This window comes from Pteropus alecto, unplaced genomic scaffold, assembly GCF_000325575.1.
Source record: "Pteropus alecto unplaced genomic scaffold, ASM32557v1 scaffold3, whole genome shotgun sequence".
NCBI lineage: Eukaryota > Metazoa > Chordata > Mammalia > Chiroptera > Pteropodidae > Pteropus > Pteropus alecto.
Window position 1 is genome coordinate 18,955,569 of NW_006442484.1, and position 19,210 is coordinate 18,974,778.

Sequence of the window (19,210 nt, forward strand, 5' to 3'; positions counted from 1 at the left end):
TTTCATCCCTTTACTTTCCGTCCGTGTGTGTCTTTTAATCTTAAGTTAGTATATTGTAGGCAGTCTATGTAAGGGTCTTGTTTTCTTATTCTTTTAGCCACCCTATTTTTGATTGATGCCTTTAATTCTTTTTCATTTAAGTACTTATTGATAGATAAGCAGTTAATGCCATTCTTTCTTTATATTTTTGATACATATTTTTACTTCTTCTTAAAGAAGTTCCTCCAACATTTCTTGCAATACTGGTTTGGTGGTGATGAACTCCTTTAGCTTTTTCTTGTCTAGGAAGCTCTTTATCTGTCCATAGATTTTAAATGACAGCTTTGCTGGGTAAAGTAATCTTGATTGTACGTCCTGGGTTTTCATCACTTTGAATATTTTGTACCAAGTCTTATTGGCCTGCAAAGTTTCTGTTGAGAAATCAGTTGACAGTCTTATGGGATCTCCCTTAAAGGTAATTAATGGCTTTTCTCTTGCTGCTTTTAAGATTCTCTCTTTCTATTTAATTGTTGTCATTTTAATTATGATGTGTCTTTGAGCATGCCTCTTTGGATTTATCTCATTTGGGACTCTCTGAACTTCCTAGGGTTATATGTCTTTTTCCTTCACCAAGTTAGGGAAGTTTTCCATCATTACTTCTTCAAATGGGTTTTCAATTCCTTGCTCTCTCTCCTCTCCTTCTCGTACCCCTATGATGAAAATATTGTTACACTTGATGTGTCCCAGAGAGTCCTAAAACTATCTTCAATTTTTTGGATTCCTTTTTTCTTGTTGCCATTTTGATTGGGTTTCCTATGCTACCTCATCCCCTATGTTGTTGATTCTATCTTCCACTTCATCCACTTTGTTGATTCCCTCTAATTTACTCTTCAGCTCAGATATTGTATTCTTCATGTCTGCCTGGTTCCCAATGATGTTTTCTACCTCTATTTTTATGTTTTCTATGTCTTTGTTAAAGTTCTCACTGAGTTCATCTACTCTTCTCCTAAATTCATCCTTCTGACTAATGTTTGGAACTCTATGTCTGGTAGAGTGCTTGTCTCCATTTTAGTGAGTTCTTTTTCCAGAGCTTTGTCCAGTTACTTCATGTAGGACGTGCTTCTTTGTCTCCTCATTTTACTGCCTCCTTGTGTCTGTTTCTATTCATTAGGTAAGGCTCCTAAGTCTCCCAGTTTTAGAGAGGCTTTATACAGTAGATGTGCTGTGGGGCCCAGTGGCATAGTCTTGGGAGGGATCCAGATGCAGGCCAAGTTCAACCATAGCCTGTGTATCTCTGGAGTTATTGGTAAGAGGTACCAAGCAACTCACATATGGCTGCCATCCATGCTGGACTTATAGATGTCTTGAGGGGCCAAGTCAGAAATCGTGACTGGCTGCCAATACTGTGGGGCTTGGGGCTGCTCATCAAGAGGTACAGGGCACACTGAGGCCAGATGCTGCTTCCTTGGGTTTTGTGAGCCTTTGAGGGATTTTAGGAAAATCCACAGCAGGAGATGAAACAGCCCTTTTGTATAGAATAAACTATTGGAAGCAGCTTGGGTGTGCCCACAGGTTGGGAGAAACAGAGTTTCAGGGAATTCCCTGGTTGGAGGAATCTGTGTTATTCAGGTTAATGGTGACTCAGATACAGCAGTGCCTGTGTCCATAGGCTGGGCGGGAAGAGGGTTCAACAAACAATGGATACTGCCAGCACTTCTGATGGGAGAAAGCCACCCTTCCAGCCCTCACCCTAAAGTCTGACAGCTCAGCGCCTCCCTGTAGGTCTCTTGTACCCCTCAAGCAGCTGCCCCAGTGCTGGAGCTCAGAGTGAGTGAAACTATCAGTGAGTAAAGCTGGCATGGGCCCTTTAAGAGGAATATCTGTAACTTCCACAGCACTTGATCTCACTCAGCTGCAACCTCTATTGGTTTTCATAGCCAGAAGTTGTGGGGACTTCTCTTCTCAGTGCTGGAACCCTGGTCTGGAGAGTCCAGTGTGCAGTTGGGACCCCTAGCTCCTCAGGTTGGGGAGGTGTCTCTGCAGGCAAGATAGCCCTCCCAATTCTAGATCGCCACACAGAGTTGTGGGACCAAGCTATTTAATATCTCTGCCTCTCCTATTAGTTTGGAGTGACCTTTTATTTTTGTCCTTAGTTGTAGGGCTTTTTATCAGCTAGACTTTAGATGACTCTGCATGCTGGTTGCTCTGTAGTTTTGTTATAATTTTGGTGTGGTTGTGAGAGGAGGTTTGCACAACCTCTACCTTCTATACCGCATTGACCGGTTTCTGGATCCACTTTTAAATATGTCCTAACTCTAACTGCTTCTCATCATCTTCACTACTACCATCTTGGTCTAGTCTACCATTCTCTCTAAACTTTCAATCTTCCACTGTTGTCCCCCACAGCCTCTTGTCAACACAGTAGCCATTAAAATTTCTTTAAAAAGTCAGTCAGGTCATGAGACTCCTCCCTAAGGACTCCCCATCTCAATAAAAGTGTAAGCAAAAGTTTTTGCAATTGTCTACAGGAATCTACCTGTTATGGTCCTCCTTTATTTCTCCAACGTTATTTCCTACTTCTCTCACCTTTATTTACTCTGCTCCAGACACATGGGTCTTCTTGCTGCTCTCCGAACAATCTTAGCATGCTCTTTCTCATAGTTTCTGTGCTTTCTCACCTGCCACATTCATGCCTCTCTCCTTCAATTATTTCATGTCTTCATTCAATTTTATCTTTTCAATAGGACTTCCTCTAATCATTCAATATAAAATTGCAAAATATCCTGATTGCTGACACTCCTTATCCTCTTATTTGCTTTATTTTTTTTTATAGTTCTTATCTTCTAATGTAATAATAATCTACTTTTTTTAAAATCACCTCTTCTCTACTAGGACGCAAATCTCATAAAGGCAAACATTTTGCTTCTGTTTTATTCACTCTGTTTTATTCCCAATATATGTAGAATTGATCCTGGTACATAGTAAATTTTCAATAAATAATTAGTTAATTAATAAATCCTAATATCAAACTCTAATAAGGTTATCTACTAAATTCCAAATTTAAATTTGCTGTAAAAATATTAGTGACAATACATTGCCTCAATCGAATCTATATTAATATTTAGATAATTATAAATTAACTGTAATTTGAACCACAAAAATATGATGGAAGCTTTGGAAATTTTTTGGTGTAGCTTTTGTATATTACATCATTTTATATATAATTGAGCCTAAATTATGATGATGAACAACCATCACTATCTTACTATGCAAAATAACTAGTTTGTCTTTTTTGAAAATTATTTGGAAACATTGCAGTCTTCTCATTAAAAATTACTTTTTTAAATTAATATGTGCTAAAGAACAATTAGGATGGTAAGTCAAGAGAATCACAATAAAACTTCAATAAAATGCAATAAAACTGGACAGATACCATAAGAAAGTCACCTTATTTGAAATATATCTCTGGGTTTCCTGTCTGCATATAGCACAATTGAAAGCTCCTTTCTAAATTTATATGCAGCAATTGTTTCAATTCTATGTTTGTACAAACAATTCACTAGCAACTGAAAAATTTATCATTTAGACTTGTAAAGGAAACTCTATTCAATTTTATTAAGTACATGTTTACACTTTTGTTATCAAAGCAGCATTTATGACTTGCTCACTTTAACACTGTACAAAAGCACAGGGACCATATACTCATTCAATTCATCATTCTGAAGGCTATGACAAAGTCTAGCATCTTACCTGTTGGTTGAGTTCTTTTGTGATAGATTCGAATTCCCCGAGCATTTTCCATTTTTATTAATGAATAAATATCAGTGCCGTTAAATCGATTTATCCTTATGATATTGAAGTTATCAGAATTAGTTACATACAAATAGTCCTCAAACACAGTTATGCCGTAAAGATGTCTGACCTATAAAGAGGGGCAAAAATAACTATGATTTTCAATTATGCTGTTTTCAACTTGAAAGAAAAAACAACTACTATTTACTACTAAGGTCAATTCCCATAGTAGGAAAGTCAAGAATATTATTGTTTATTTTCTCTACAAGAATTCAACATTTTACTAATTTAAAAAAAAATCCTGAGAATAAAACATTATACAATAGTGGATAGAGCAGTTGCAAATGCATGGGGGGCGAGGGGGTGGGGGATTTTATTCATGTTTAAGAAAATATGTTCAGTAATTACTTTTCAAACCTAGTAAGAACCAAACTTTTAGGCATGTTCATGAATATGTTTATAGCACTGTTACATAAAATTTGAGATATTTTTTATGGGCTGCTTGTTAATATAGTCATGGATATGTAGAATCTGCAGAAGCACAGCTCTGCCTATAAAAATACTGATGAGAAAGCACATTTGAAATTTTGTTTTATAAGTTCAAAACCACATTTTTTAAATCTCAGGTTACATTTAGACTAATACTTGCCCAGCACAGAAAATGATAAATAATGAAATCACATGTTTGGAATCATTGTAAATTAAATGTCAGCGTTTTACTCTGAAACTGTATTCTTTCTAAAGCCTACTCATAATGGAAATGGAACTGCTTGCTTTGAGAATAACAATATTTATTGCTATCATGACACTTTAACAGGGTGAACCTTCCTTGGCAGAGGTTTTGGGGATTGTGGGGAGGAACAGACATCTTGAAGACATGGAAAGCTTCCTAGAAAGCAGACGCAAAATGACTATACTGGTGTTCTCATATAAAGCCACATGCCACACACATTGCTTTTGGGCATTCCTTGTGTTATACTTAATTTAAAATGATTCTGATTCAGGGTATGGTGGAGCTGTCAATTGATTTGCAATAGAAATTTTGATGAAAAAGCACTTGTCACTATGTTTGGCATTATATTGTACTTTTAGTGCACTTTTAGTATAGATTTATAGTTAAGAGAATTTGAGAAAGTATTCGTGGTGTGACTATATATATTTTTATAGAACAAAATTTCTATTTTAATCAGGAAATCTTATCAATTCTGTACTTTAAGCAAAAACTATATCTATGGCCCAATTTTTACCTAAGCAATCTTTTATTCTATAAAAATTACAAACAAGCTGAATTCTCCCATTACCATTAATCTCCTGCATGTTTTGCTCAAAGTTTTGGGCCATCCATCTAGGAATATCTAGTTGTGACATACCCACATTACTGCCAATCCAAATCCCAGGAGAGAAAGCATGACTACAGAAGGGGCAACTGGTCATGGTAGAAAACATGTTCATACATTAAAGATCAAAATTATACTCACTGCTTCCCTGCCTTCCCTCAGAAGGCTCTGTTTCCCATAAAGTAAGTACATTGCTGCTTACTTTGCTAACTACCCTCAATAGATGTAAGAGGAGCCTAAAGTAGTGGATAGACCATTCTTCCTACAGCCCAAATACTTCCAAAAATTTATCTATATGGGATTATTTAGTGGTAGATTAAGCATATATTGGATTATTTACTAACAGATCAACAAAACACAGGCAATAGAAATGAAACAAAATGGATAATTAAAAACTTCAGACATTAAAAAAATTTAGTCATGGAAAAAATCATTTGAATTCCTATTCTTGTTTCAAATTTAAAATTTTAATTACATATAGATACAAAAAGAATATCCATTACAATTTTAGAGATTAGGTCCTCTTTAGAAGACCTGAAACTTGCTTAAGAAATCAAAGCTATAGGATAGTTGAGGGTGAGAAATATCTGGCCTCACCTCTAATATTGGACACTTTTTTTTAACTACTCAGATTAATGCATTTGTTTATCTGCCAAGGAAGAAGAGATAATTTCATTGTTAAAGCTGATTAGGAAAAAAAAAAAAAAAAGTAACTTTAAGGAATAATTACAGAGTATTCTTGCCTTTCATCACAAAAGAAAGCAAAGAGATTTACATATTTCAGCTCCATAGAATAAGAATCTCACATGAAATTAGTGCTATCACTGAGGTAAAATTGAATCTGAAACGGCACAATAGTAAACAAGGCTCATTTCCACTTACAGATTTCCTTAAGGACTTCACTGAATGTTATTTGAAGAAAAACAAACAAACAAACAAAATACTTGTAATTCAGCAAGGGAAAAAGTATACAGTTGAGAAAAATTTTGACTTTGGTAACTTTCACAGAATTCTCATTTTAGGAAGCACTTTAATACATCAGAAGCCAAAATATAATTCAACCTATTAAAATAATAAAGATACTTTTGTGAGCAGACATTTGCTTTTGTTAGAAAAATATTTCCAATGCCACAAGGGACAAATCATAGTTCAGTTCCTTATGAATAAACTACTTAAATTAGTTTTTGGAAAGTAGGACATTTGTCCTATTCTAGTACTTTGCTTTCTTACTGGTATAGTATTTTTGTTTTTATTTGGTATTTTTGTTGGTTTCTGTTTTGTGTGCTTTGTTTTTAATAGAGGGAAGGAGGAAGTGAGAGGCATCTTCAATATATAGAATGCACTGAAAAGAACATTTTCCCATAGAGGAAATACATCATAATTTTATGACCCATTGCAGCTTGACTTCATAAAAAATTTTCAACACTGAGATTTCAGGTCTTTTTCTTAGTATGGTACTATTCATTTTATTACCTTAGCTGTATTTTCTAACACAATTATACTTACTTGTCTGCCTTGAATGATAGTATGTCTGTTTTTGCCTTGGTAGTCCACGACTTCCACATAATCTAAGTAAAGATCTACCCAGTAAACCAGTTTGTTGACTAGGTCTAGTGCCAGTGCAGCTGGCTGCTCTGTCTTTGAATCAATTATCCTTGTTCTGTTTGTCCCATCCATGTCACATCTTTCCACTTTGGCTATATTCCCATAGTCAGTAAAGAAAAGTTTTCTGTAGAAAGAAAACTAAACATTAAAGTCAAGGAGGGAAAAAAGAATATTTAATAGAACCATCTGTAAAATACAGAACTTTTCTTTCTAATTTATTTCAGTGGTTACATCTGTTAGCTAACCATAACCATTTCCATATAATATCACTCATAAACAGAGAAATCAGCTAATGAATATTGCAGGGCATAAGGGAGCAGGTTAACCAACAACTGTAAAATTTCTCCAAAATGAATGATTGTAGTGGGTTTATTTTTGTATTAGGGGAAATGTTTCTTTAAGCTTCATAGAACCCATACATATAGAGCACAGAAGATGTATGCAACCTATTTAATATAAGCTTTGGAAGTGAGCCAAGTCACCAGGCCAGGGCATGTGTGCTATCTGGCTTTATCTTCAACCTGCTTTTCAAATTGCCTAGTAATGTCTGTTTCCTATAAAAGCTATTATGTAGAGCTCGATGATGCTATGAATGGTAGAGAATAGCAAACCTTGAATGGAATTAAGCAGATGGAAAAGCAAATGTGCTGTTTGTAGTAATGGAAATAAAACATAAATAATCTCCTCAAAACCAATCCCAAATTCTCCAAAATATTCTCTAAACAAAATTTTATGAAGGAAATTTAGGCCATCTCTCCTCGTTTTTTCCGTATATATTTAGAAGAAAAGGCTGAAAAGTGATGTTGATTTCTGAGACACACACATGCACAAAATCCTTCCATGAAGCACTAGCAGTGTCTGTCAAAGGTTTAAATACCTCCAATACTTCAGTGTCTAATATTTGATTAGTACTCACTACTTTTAGTAAACACAAATCAATTTCAATTAACCTGACAATATTTTAACAAAATTACCAACCCCTGAGACTAAATTACATTTGTAAATAGAAGACCATTTGCCTTGACTTAAATACAATCTCAAGAATAATCTGATTTACAGTGACTGAGCAATATTAAGGTTACCTAGGGTATAGAATATTTGATTTTTACAAACTTGGTAAATTAGTTTTTAGTTACTTTTCTCAACACCCTTGCATTATCTAACAGTATGAGGTAACTTTCAAGCTAAAAAGTATGATTTAAACTTGAATTTAGCTCTTTTTGCTGTGGAAGGCTTTCATCAATTTTTAAACATTAATGCATGCTGTTCTGTAATAGTGCAAGCCATATTTTATTATGAGTACATGTTTCCCCAAATGTTCTCGAAAGATCAATTTATCACGATAAGCTAAAAATTATTTCTTAAGTCACATTCCATTCAGGTGAAGAGCTTTCTATTCTAGTGAAGAATAAATAAAAGGGCGTATGGTACTATGTTTTATTGTCATGCTAAATTCTCAAACCTCTGCTCCTGAGCATGAGCATGGCACTTCCCTCCCCTCACCCTGCACCTCACCCCACCTCTCTGGTGTGCAAGTAACCTGGCTTTGGGTATAGAGAATTAGAGGCTCTGGCACAGTATATATAATATGATATGTATAGACTATGTATAGATGGAGATATGAAGTAGATTAGTACAACTATCTACATGGCATTCAAGAGAAAAGGTGAATCTTAGGAGAGAGAGAGACTTCTCTGAAGTCATCTTGAGATGACTTGATTACATGTGACCCCAAAAGAAACAAAAAAGAAGAGTGCTAATACAGGAAACTTGGAAGCATGCGGTAGGAGAAAAAGGAGCAAATAAGTAAGATTGGAGGTTATAGTCAAAGAGATGACACACACACTCATAGTAGTCTAATAGATAAAAGTTTCGGGATAAAGGATTGGAATGGATAGCTGGGTCAATCACTTCATAAAAAAAAAAGAAAAGAAAAGAAAAGAAAAGAAAATGACAGACACAGACAAATAGATGACTGATAGATAGATAGCTACAGATAGATAAATAGGTAGATAGATGATAGGAAGACAGAATGAACGGAAGGAAGGAAGGAAGGAAGGAAGGAAGGAAGGAAGGAAGGAAGGAAGGAAGGAAGGAAATAGATTAAGAAGATGCCATTGGATTTGGTATTTGTTAAATACTAGAAATTTTGGTACTTCTGTTTGAGAATTTTAGTTTTTGAAGAAGAGAGAATCAAGTGATAAAGGAGGTCACAAAAATGTAAATTATTTTTTCAAGATTTTCAGTGATATTGACCTACTATTGCAGGAATGAAACAAATTATTCTGATATTTATCCCAGGTCATAATGAAACTGAGTGAGTTGCAGCCAAAGTATGAAAAAAAAAAAGTATAAATATACAATTCATCAAAATTTTACTATTTTAATGGAAGTGTAAAATCAAAAGAACAAGAAGACTTTGGGTATTTGGGACTAGAAGAAACAGTGATGAATCCCCCAGCACATAGCAGAGTAACTAGTGTCCAGTGAGATATAAAAGAAGTTCTTTATACCCAATTGAACTTTCCCAGACTTCAGAATATTGACTATGATGAGCTCTGTTCACTTAAACTTGAAATACAAGAAATGGATGAGTTCTTCACTATACTAGCACTAAGACTGTAAAATTGCAAGAAATAAGTACTCATAGTCACATGATTATGTAGATGTTTCTTTGTTTGCTTGTTTGGATTTTAGTTTAAAGTGTCCTACCACTGTTACAGAAAAAAGCTTCATTCCCAGAGCATTCTTAAATTGAGGCATTATAATTAATGGCTGCATTATAATTAATAAACAAAAGCCAAAGTTTTAAATGATTTAAAATCTAACTACATTTCATTTCTTATATAAGTGTAGTTTGGTTGAAAAATCACTTTTATTTCCTATAAAATATTTGTCCAAATCTTAATAAAAAAGTAAATAGTGGTCTGTGAACTCCATTATATCACCGATCCTTATAATTACTTGTGAGATAGAAGGGACCAATTAGTTCTATTCTACAGATGAAACAGGCTCACAGCCCACATGGTTAGCCATTGTCAGAGCCAAAACACAAATGTTTGTCATGCCTTTTCTTTTTAATTCATTATTTTGAAATCAGTTCAAACTTATAGCAAAGTTATAAGAATAGAGTGAACAGCTATACCCTGTACCTAGATTCATCAGTTGTTAATCTTTTGTTCCTCTGGCTATTTCTAGTACTGTCTGAACCTTTTGCCTGTTACCAATAGTGTTCTATATAGCAAAATTTTCTCTTTTTTCTGATTTGAAATTCAATGCAGCATCATATATTGCATTTAACCGCCTTTTCTCTCTAAAATCCTTTAATCTTAAAAGAGTTCTTTTGCCTTCCTTTTTGTTTGTGGTGTTATTATTTCTAAAGGGTAAACATGAGTTGTTTTGAAGAATATCCCTATTTTGAGTTTTCCTGATTTTTTCATAATTAGATTATGTTATTCCTTTTGAACTGAAATGTAATAGTTTTGTACTTTATTGTTACTGCCCCTGGGCTTTGAAACCATGGGTAGTAAGCCTGTGCTCTATCTAACCCCAAAATTTCATAAAACAAAGCACAGATGGTAGTTTGGAATCTCATTTATTCTGTCTTATTTAGTATTTTCTGAATACTTAACTCTGTTCATTTCCAGAGTTCTCAGTCACCCTTTCAGCATCTCCTACCTCCAGGAACCAAGTACAGCAGGGCCCCAACTGTAGCACTCAGCCTGTGAAACACATGGTGGATGGTGGAGACCATTTCCAAATCGGTCCTATGCCTCACTACCTCAGGAATGCAAGAATATATCTCTTCTCTCGCTGTTCTTTCCTGTGGTATCAATTACTTTTATTCTCCAGCATGAGGGAGAAATTAAATTGAGGTTGCCATTCTTTTGTTCTTCACTTATTTTTTGAATGCCATTCTATTTGATTCCCATTAACAAAAAATAATAATAAAATTAAAATAAAATAAAACTTAAAATAAAATGAAATAAAATGGAATAAAACTATATTCCAACTACTGTCTCTATTTCTAAGATATATTTAACATTAGTTCATAAAGAACAGAAATGTTTCTTTCAAACTTTCAATTATTCATACAGTTCATTATTTTTATAATTTAGCATTTGCTATAAATAGGAGTTTATCATTTTGGCTTTATTATCTCATCAGATATGGGATGCTGATTTTACCTGACATTTTTGTTGATCATATGAGTAGCCCTGTTTAACTGTAGATATATAAGATTTATACAGTTGAAGACAGTAAGAAACTTTGGATATTGTTGGCAAACTTGCTAGACATAAATCAAAAGTCACAAAGGGAGCACTCACAGACAGTGATAGAACACTGTGCTTACTGAGTTATCGCTTCAATCATACTAATACTTTAAGCAAAGTAATTGTTACACATATTGACATCTTAAAACGTAATTTTTTTCTTTACCTGATAAAGATAACACTTACTTAATTTTTTTTCTTTACCTGATAAAGATAACATAAGTGTTATCTTATCTTTTGATATGATTACATATCAAAAGTAATATGATGTACTTTTATACTTTGTCCAAGAGGACAAACTACTTAAGTACTTTTTGTACTTTGTCAAAAAGGACAAAAAGGAATTTTAACATATTAGAGTCCTGTCCACATATTTCAACTCCATAGTCAGTCTTGGTTTTGTGTCATTATTCTAATATTTTGGTTATAGCTTAATGATGGAATTTAGAAATTTTGAGAGTTCTCACAATAAAATTACCTAATATTCATTTTAACCACTTAAAAATGAAGTTATATAACAAAATTTTGGTTAGGAAGTAGATGAGAGGAGAGCAAGACATAAAACTAGGGGGGTCAAATATTGCCAGATTTAAAAGAAAATCATTGTGCTGATTAGAGCCTAGCAAACTCTTTATGTTTATTAATCATGTGATAATGTAGATAAGTACATTTCTTTACATTTCAGGAAAATGTTATGTACTTTCCTTAGCAAGAACTACATTGAGAACTTCATTTTTCAGTCTTGTTTTTAAAATAAATGTCTTATCCAAACAATATCAATAATAATACAACTATTTTTTCTTCCATTGTATATACAAAATTTAAACAAAACATTTTTTTTTGCATCGAGTAATTAAAGCATATTTAGAATTAAAGTAGAAATATTAAATATTTATCATTGCAATTTTAAAACGCAACTGCAAATCTGAAAGTAATGTGTCTTTGGAGTAAGAGGTTTAAATTTAAATTCTATTAGCTCCTATTAATTAAGGGATGTGGATAATAAACAATCAAACTATTTTATCTGTCTACTCAAGACTGTTCAAGACAGTTATTTATTGATTTTTACTTGTTTGGGTTTTTGCTTTCATTATTTGAAAAATCTCTCTTGAACTTAGAATTCAGTTCATACATAAACACACAGAAATTAAACTTGACATATAGACTACTGTTCTCGGCTGGCTACTTTTTATTCTGGAAACATTTCTGCTAATGACTCTTCCAAAAATGTATATATGTTACATATGTCAGTTAATGTGGCTGACCCATCCAACATCTTCATTTATTTAAACCTGCCTAACCAGTTAATGTTCCTGAGACGGGCAGCCCTATGTGCCAATATAATCTCTCTCCTTCCAGTTTAGAGATAATTAGACCAAGAAGGAACATGACATCAAAGTGAAATCAAATCATAGGCTGAACTGAATCACTGAGGACTCTTTCTCTCAAAAATCTAACCCAAAAGGTGTGGTGCTCACCTAGTAGGCAGCTGTGCTAACATGGGTAAGGTGACCAGGTGGGGTGGGAGTGGAGGTGCTGAGAGAGGAGGAATACTGGGGCATGTCTGTAGAAGCTGGGGAGCCAAGAGACAGATAGGAAGAAAGGAGCCATTGAGTCCTTGAGTGAGAAATTCTCCAGGCCCCAGGGAGTCTCTTTATTTCCTGTTCTTAGTTATGTAAACACATGAGATCTTTAATATCCTCTTTTGAAATCTCTACTTTTGAACTAGCTTCAATGGGTTTCTGTACTTGGAAGCTAAAGTGCCATGAGTAAACCACCACATTGTTTAAAGTTCTAGTTTAAGATTCAGATGATTCTTGTGCTAAAGATTTTGAACCATCAAAATCAAACATCTTATGTTGAAATGTTAACTCTAAATAAGCAATCATTGTATAACTCCATCTTAGTGCTGGACCACATTAAACACACACACACACACACGCGCATGCACACACACACACACACACACAATCATACATAGAAAGCACCTGAAATATTTTTGACAGTCTCCACGAAAACACAAAGAAAATATGAACAGTATTTTTTTAAAAATCACCTTTCTTCATTTCTTTTAAACTCAAAATATTACTCAAGCCACAAATTTCCAAATGTCCTTCCCCAATACAAGATAGTAAAACTCTCTCATAAACTCAGATACTCAATCCCTACCTCCGTTATCTGAATCCTCACCTCACCCCAACACTGCTTCTAACTCATCTTATTATTTTAACCAAATATGTTTCTTGAGCTTTTTTTCTTTTTTCATTTGTATTTCATTTTCCTTATTTTGAGAGCCAGGAGTTAACTCAAAATGTAATAAACCTGTTATTGTAAAAGGAGAGTGATAAAAGATAGAGAACTAGATTTGCATGTTATTATTATTATTTTTAAAATTTTTCTTTTTATCTTTGTCACATACATATTATATCAAAGTTTAACATAGATTGGGACACAGTGGAGAAAAATATATAATCATCTTTTCTCGGGTTGGCAATGCCTGAGGGTGGAACACTGGCCCTGTTAGCAAGAAAAAGTCTGGTCCACCTTGACTTTATTATGATTCATCACAACTCCTATCCTCCAAGGAAAGAGCCACCTGGTTTACATGCACTCACTCATTCCTCCCATCCATGGCTCCGCTTACTGCTACCACCTAAAAGACACAATTGGGCTAACATGTTGGCTACCCAGCAGCCCTTATTCTCAGGCTGTAATTGAAACCTCATAAACCCATTTATATCTAAGATAAAATTTTTCAACATTCTCACCCTTACTTATGCAGGTCTCTGCTCAAAGTGCAGTGCAACCTAGCATTCTGTCCACTGAAACACATCTTCTCTTTACACCCAAACCCTTCTGATTGACCTTCTGAAAATCCTACTTTATGATCATAAACTCCTCAATATCCTAAGACTATACTCTGCATGTTTCTTTTACCTTTTTACCTTTACTGAAACAGCATCTTATGAGGCCATCTTTTCTCAGCTGTCATTGAAAATGTAGACTCCTAATAAGAACCTCAAGGATAGACGTAAAATCAGTGCCCTCCCCAATACTAATTCCAGAATATTAGATTTTTCTTCTCTTTTAACATTTCCTGCTTTTTGAGGGTCTCATCAATAGGCTGTATCACTGACAGTACCCATTCTCAAAGCATCATCTACCAACCTTCTGATTCTTATACCTCACTATTTTTATTTAAGATTCAGCAACTAATTCCTCTCTTGCTAATGGCTCCAAACCAAGAAAGTCAGCAATTCCAATATCTACAGGACAACAGATACATAACTTTCTTTTATTGTTTCTTTGATCTCTTCTCTGCCTATGTCCTTTTATTGTAATAAACAGTATGTCATTAGACATCACCAGAAATTATACCTTCACCAAAAGAGAGATTCCCTCTACACAACATACACAAACAAAGTGCATTTTATTCTTTCATCTGACGGTAGTTTTACTCTGTCTTGCTGTGGTATTCTCACTGAGACAACTCTGACTTAATTGAGACCTTATCCTCATTGACCCTCACTGCATTCTTTCCATAAACCAAACTTCAACTTTTTTATTTTTATTTTTATACACTGTGCCCATCTTAGCTCTCTAATTTACTCCATTCCACTCAATTCCACTCTCAGAAGATAATGGTGCGTCCTACTGCATAAAGAAGATAGAGTATGTCAAAAAGCAACTCATTTTTTTTTCCCATAAGACCAACTAAAACTTATCTACATCTGCATCAATTCTTTTCCCCTGTCTTTGTGTAAGACAGAAAGAAGCATTCTCCCATTTGTTTAGGCCAATACAAGGCAAAAAATATATGCTCCTTTCATATCCTCTGAAACTTGCCTTCGACAATTCTCCTTCTCCTGCATTTTCACCCTCTCCTTTTCTACTAATCTTACCTTTAGCATATAATATATTTGCTCTACTATTTATTATCCTAAAACAAATAAAACTTTTAACTTAATCTACCCTCCATTTATAACCCTTTCTTTCCATGCTCCGTTCACATCCAACATTCTCCAAAGAATTGTTCATAATAAGTTGACTTCATTTTTCCCTTCAATCACTCTTCATTCCATACTGATATATCCTCCAAACCTACCATTACTTTCTTCTTCTTCTTCTTCTTCTTCTTCTTCTTCTTCTTCTTCTTCTTCTTCTTCTTCTTCTTCTTCTTCTTCTTCTTCTTCTTCTTCCTCTTCCTCCTCCTCCTCCTCTTCCCTTCTTCTTCTTCTTCTTCTTCTTCTTCTTCTTCTTCTTCTTCTTCTTCTTCTTCTTCTTCTTCTTCTTCTTTTTTAACTTACAGAGGTTGCCAATTATTTTTATGTGGTTAAATCTCTCTCAGAACTCATTGGTCTTTCTGTAGCATCAGATCAAGTTAATCTCTTCCTTCTGTTTGGCTTTTCTTTCTTTTAGCACTGTCTTGGTTTTCTTCCTACCCGACTGGTTTTTCTGTTACTTTTTTTCACTTCCTCTTTCTGTATCAGGCCAAGATTCTAATACTAGGAATATCTAAATTCTCTCATAAAAAATCTTAGATGTTTCAATGACTTTCATTAATATTATAATAACTCATATTTTAATCTGTCTTCTCAGCTTCTAACTTATACAGCTGTCTCTTTGATATCTGTGCTTAAATTATTTTAGGCATGTCAAATTAAACACATCTAGTATTAAAATCTTGCTCTTTTTTATCAAATGTATTTCTTCATGACAAATAGTGATTCCTTCTACCCAATGGCTCATTCCAGAAACCAGGAATTCATCCTTCCTATGTCCTACCTTATCCTCTACATCTAATTCATCACCATGTCCTGACATTTCTATCTTCAAGTATCTTCATAGTTATCTCTTTTTCTCTTTCTTTTTCTTAAGCCAAGTCATCGACATATATTGCCTGGGGGCTTAAATTTCTTCTGTTTCTTGCTCCTTTTAAATCATTTTTCTCATAGTAGCCAAAGGGATGTTACTATAATGAAAAGTGGATTATGTATTATAATACCTTCTTTAACTGCTGATAGCAATCAGAATAAAACCTCGTATTCTTAACATTACCAACACTAGTGAGCATGATCTGCTCTCTGCCTATCTCTCCAGCTTCACCTAACTATGCTTCCCGACCTCTACTACTTTGGCTATCTAGTGGTTCCCATCTATACTTCCAATATCTTGCCTATTTTTCAGTTTCTTAAACAATTCATGTATTTTCTTCCTTCCTGCACTTCACATATCTTGCCAAAAAGTTGCTCTTTGAGATATGCAGAGATGTATAAACCAGTTTCTGCACCTAAAGAAGTCCTATTAGTTTATAAAGGCATTATTTCTGAGCTGATGGATGCCACAGAAGCAACTAAGGTAAGTATCCATGAAGTTGTAGACTGCTGAACAAATCTGGTTTAGCAGTCTACAACTGTTATGCTAATTACCAGTTAGCTGAAATGTCAATTTCTATTTTAAATTGTTACTAAATGGAGGGGAAAAAAAAAACAGTATATAGAAAAAAAATTAACTTTACAGCATAGTCTTCCTGTATATTATTTATTTTGTATATTTGTGTGCACATCTCAGTTTGCTGTTGAAATGGAATGTGCAATAATATTGCAATGATGATAAAATTATATGGTTACATATAAAATCACACTATTGAAAAGATAAATATTTCTTTGTTTGATGTTCACTTTCCTAGCTGTGAAGGATGGACATACTTAAAACAATAAGGCAAAACTTCTATAAAGCAATAACTTCTTCATAAGTGACATTATCCAAATGTCTCGGTTAGTTTTAAGCAGAAATACAGGATCCAACATAGGTTAAGACTGCAGAGGCCGAATAAAGCTGGTGAAGTGAATTGACTATCCTCACTCAGCTCACAAAACAAATATTTTGATAACTGTAAGATGCTTCTAGACCAGGATTTTTTGACCAGGATGAACAAGAAATTGTATAGGACTGGACAAACTGGCAGGTATGCTAGCAAACATGTATTCATACAGGTGCATTTTTTTACAAGATAATTAATACTCAAAATGGTAAATATTCTTTTCCTAAAAGAGTGATTCTTAAACTTTATTGAACACAATAATCACTTGGAGAGCTTGTTGATAAATCACCAATTTCTACAATCATTGTGGTGGGAATTCAGGCAGTGTCTAACAAAATTAAATATGCATTTATCCTTTGATCCAGCAATCTTTGTTCCAGAAATTTATTTTGAAGATACGTCTTTACAAATAAGAGAAAATGCATGCACTGTTATTCTGTAACATTATTAATAATGGCAAAATATTTTTAAAAATTATCCAGCTCTCTTTTTTCCTCCCTATTCATTCTTTCCAGAAATATTAATTTAGTACCTACTGGGCTCAAGTTTCTCATAATATAACAGAGAACCTTAATATGAAATTACTATAACCTTAATTTTAAGGCATCTAGCCTTTACTTCTAGAGAAAATTGGAAGCAAGATTTTTGAAGATAAGTATGCTTTACAATTTATGAATACTCAGGGATGGTTGGATAGGGTAGCTCTCTGCAGATTGTTAACTGATAGAAGCAGTGTCTTCTAACAAGCTCTTATTAGTGTTATAGTCAAAGAATTAAAAACAGTAGGCTATTCAATACTGATAATCTTGTCACAATATTAGCAATTTCTTACATGGAGGCCAATTAGTTTTTCACAGAGAACAGACTGTTTTAATCACATTTGTATTACCATTTTTCCTAGGGAGGTCTTATGTTATAGTTTGCTGCTAAATCGTCATATCTTTTTTCTTCTAATAACACCGCCTCTAATATTCAGTTTTACATGTCAATTTAGCCGGATATAGTCTTTAGTTATTCAACCAAACACTCACCTAGGTATTATGGTAAAAACATTTTGTATATGTGATTAACATCTATAATCAGCTAACTTTAAGTAAGGAGATTAGCCTCCATAAACTGGGATGGCTTGATATAATCAGTTGAAAAGTTTAAGAGCAAAACTAAGTCTTTCCTGCAGAAGAAGACATTTAATCTGTGACCTGCAGCATCAGTTTCTGTCCAAGACTTCCAGTTTGCTCTTCCTGACTGCCTACCCTAAGGATTTTCATCTAACGAGAAGGCCTCCCACAACTGTATAAACTACTTACTTAAAGAAGCCCTAATGGTTCTATTTTTCTGGTAGAACTCTGACTGATAGTGTCCCAAAATTATTCAGGTGAATATCCCTCCATTTAGTAAAAGTTTAAAAGATATTTCAGTTCAGGTAACTTATAATTAGCATAGTGGTGAACTAGATTTGTTCAGCAAACAGAGTGGGAAAATCACAGGTCCTAGAGGCATATTTTAAATCCCTTAATGCAGCTATGTAAAAGTAGTACCATTTGTTTTATTTAGTAACCTAAGCCATTAATTTCCACCCCCCCACACCTTCTTTTGTTTAAGCTGATTTAAATGAAGTTTTCTAGTATTTGCAACTGAAAAACTCTCATGTGATAAAGATTCAAAGTCAAGGCAAATAGTAACTGGAATACCTATCATCACTACAAGAGAAATAGAAGTCAGGTGTTCTATTGACAACAAATGTATTGAACAATTATTTCTTATGAAAACCAGCAATTTAAAAGGCAAATATAAATTATTATAAGGTAATTTTATTTGACTTAAGTAAAATAAGTTAACAGTAATCAATGATTTTGATGTATACTCTCAGAAAATTCAGAAGTATAAAAATATAATATCTGTAGTTTCCTCAATAAATGCATCCATCTTTTACTTTGTTTTACCACAGGAAATAACACAAGTACAAGAATATAGTTTATTTCCCATTATGAGTAAAAGCAATGAAACCATTAGAAATATATGCAATTTCCATCTGTTAGTAAACCTGTTCACACATATATATTTTGTAAGGTGAATTATCCAAATAACAATTTTTAGATCACTATAACAAAATTTTACCTCTTTTGAAGTTAAATTATGAGGCAGCATGTATTTCCAAATATTTATAAAAGTTGAAAATTGTTCAGTTGGATAAAAACAAGGTAGTAGTGATCTAGTGGGCTTCATGGCCTAATGCCCAACTGGCTGGTGACCAAAATAGTCTAAGTATGTTGTATTATCAACCATGAACTTAGTGAGCAGTCTCTGACATTGCATTGATATTCTTCTAAAATACAGAATGCTAAGGTTAGGAAATTCAGTTTGGATATTTGTCCAGTTCATTTTATATATAAAATATA

At 33.9% G+C, this 19,210-nt stretch overlaps 1 protein-coding gene across 1 annotated transcript in view; it reads right to left on the reverse strand.

Moving 5' to 3' along the window:
• Window positions 1-19,210, reverse strand: part of LRP1B (LDL receptor related protein 1B) — a 1,653,662-nt gene that overhangs the window by 700,017 nt on the left and 934,435 nt on the right. The window contains exons 8-9 of the mRNA XM_006921044.1: window positions 6,615-6,837; window positions 3,730-3,901 (exon numbers count right to left, since the gene is read on the reverse strand). Coding sequence (XP_006921106.1) covers window positions 3,730-3,901; window positions 6,615-6,837 — 395 coding nt within the window. The remainder of the gene's footprint in view (window positions 1-3,729; window positions 3,902-6,614; window positions 6,838-19,210) is intronic.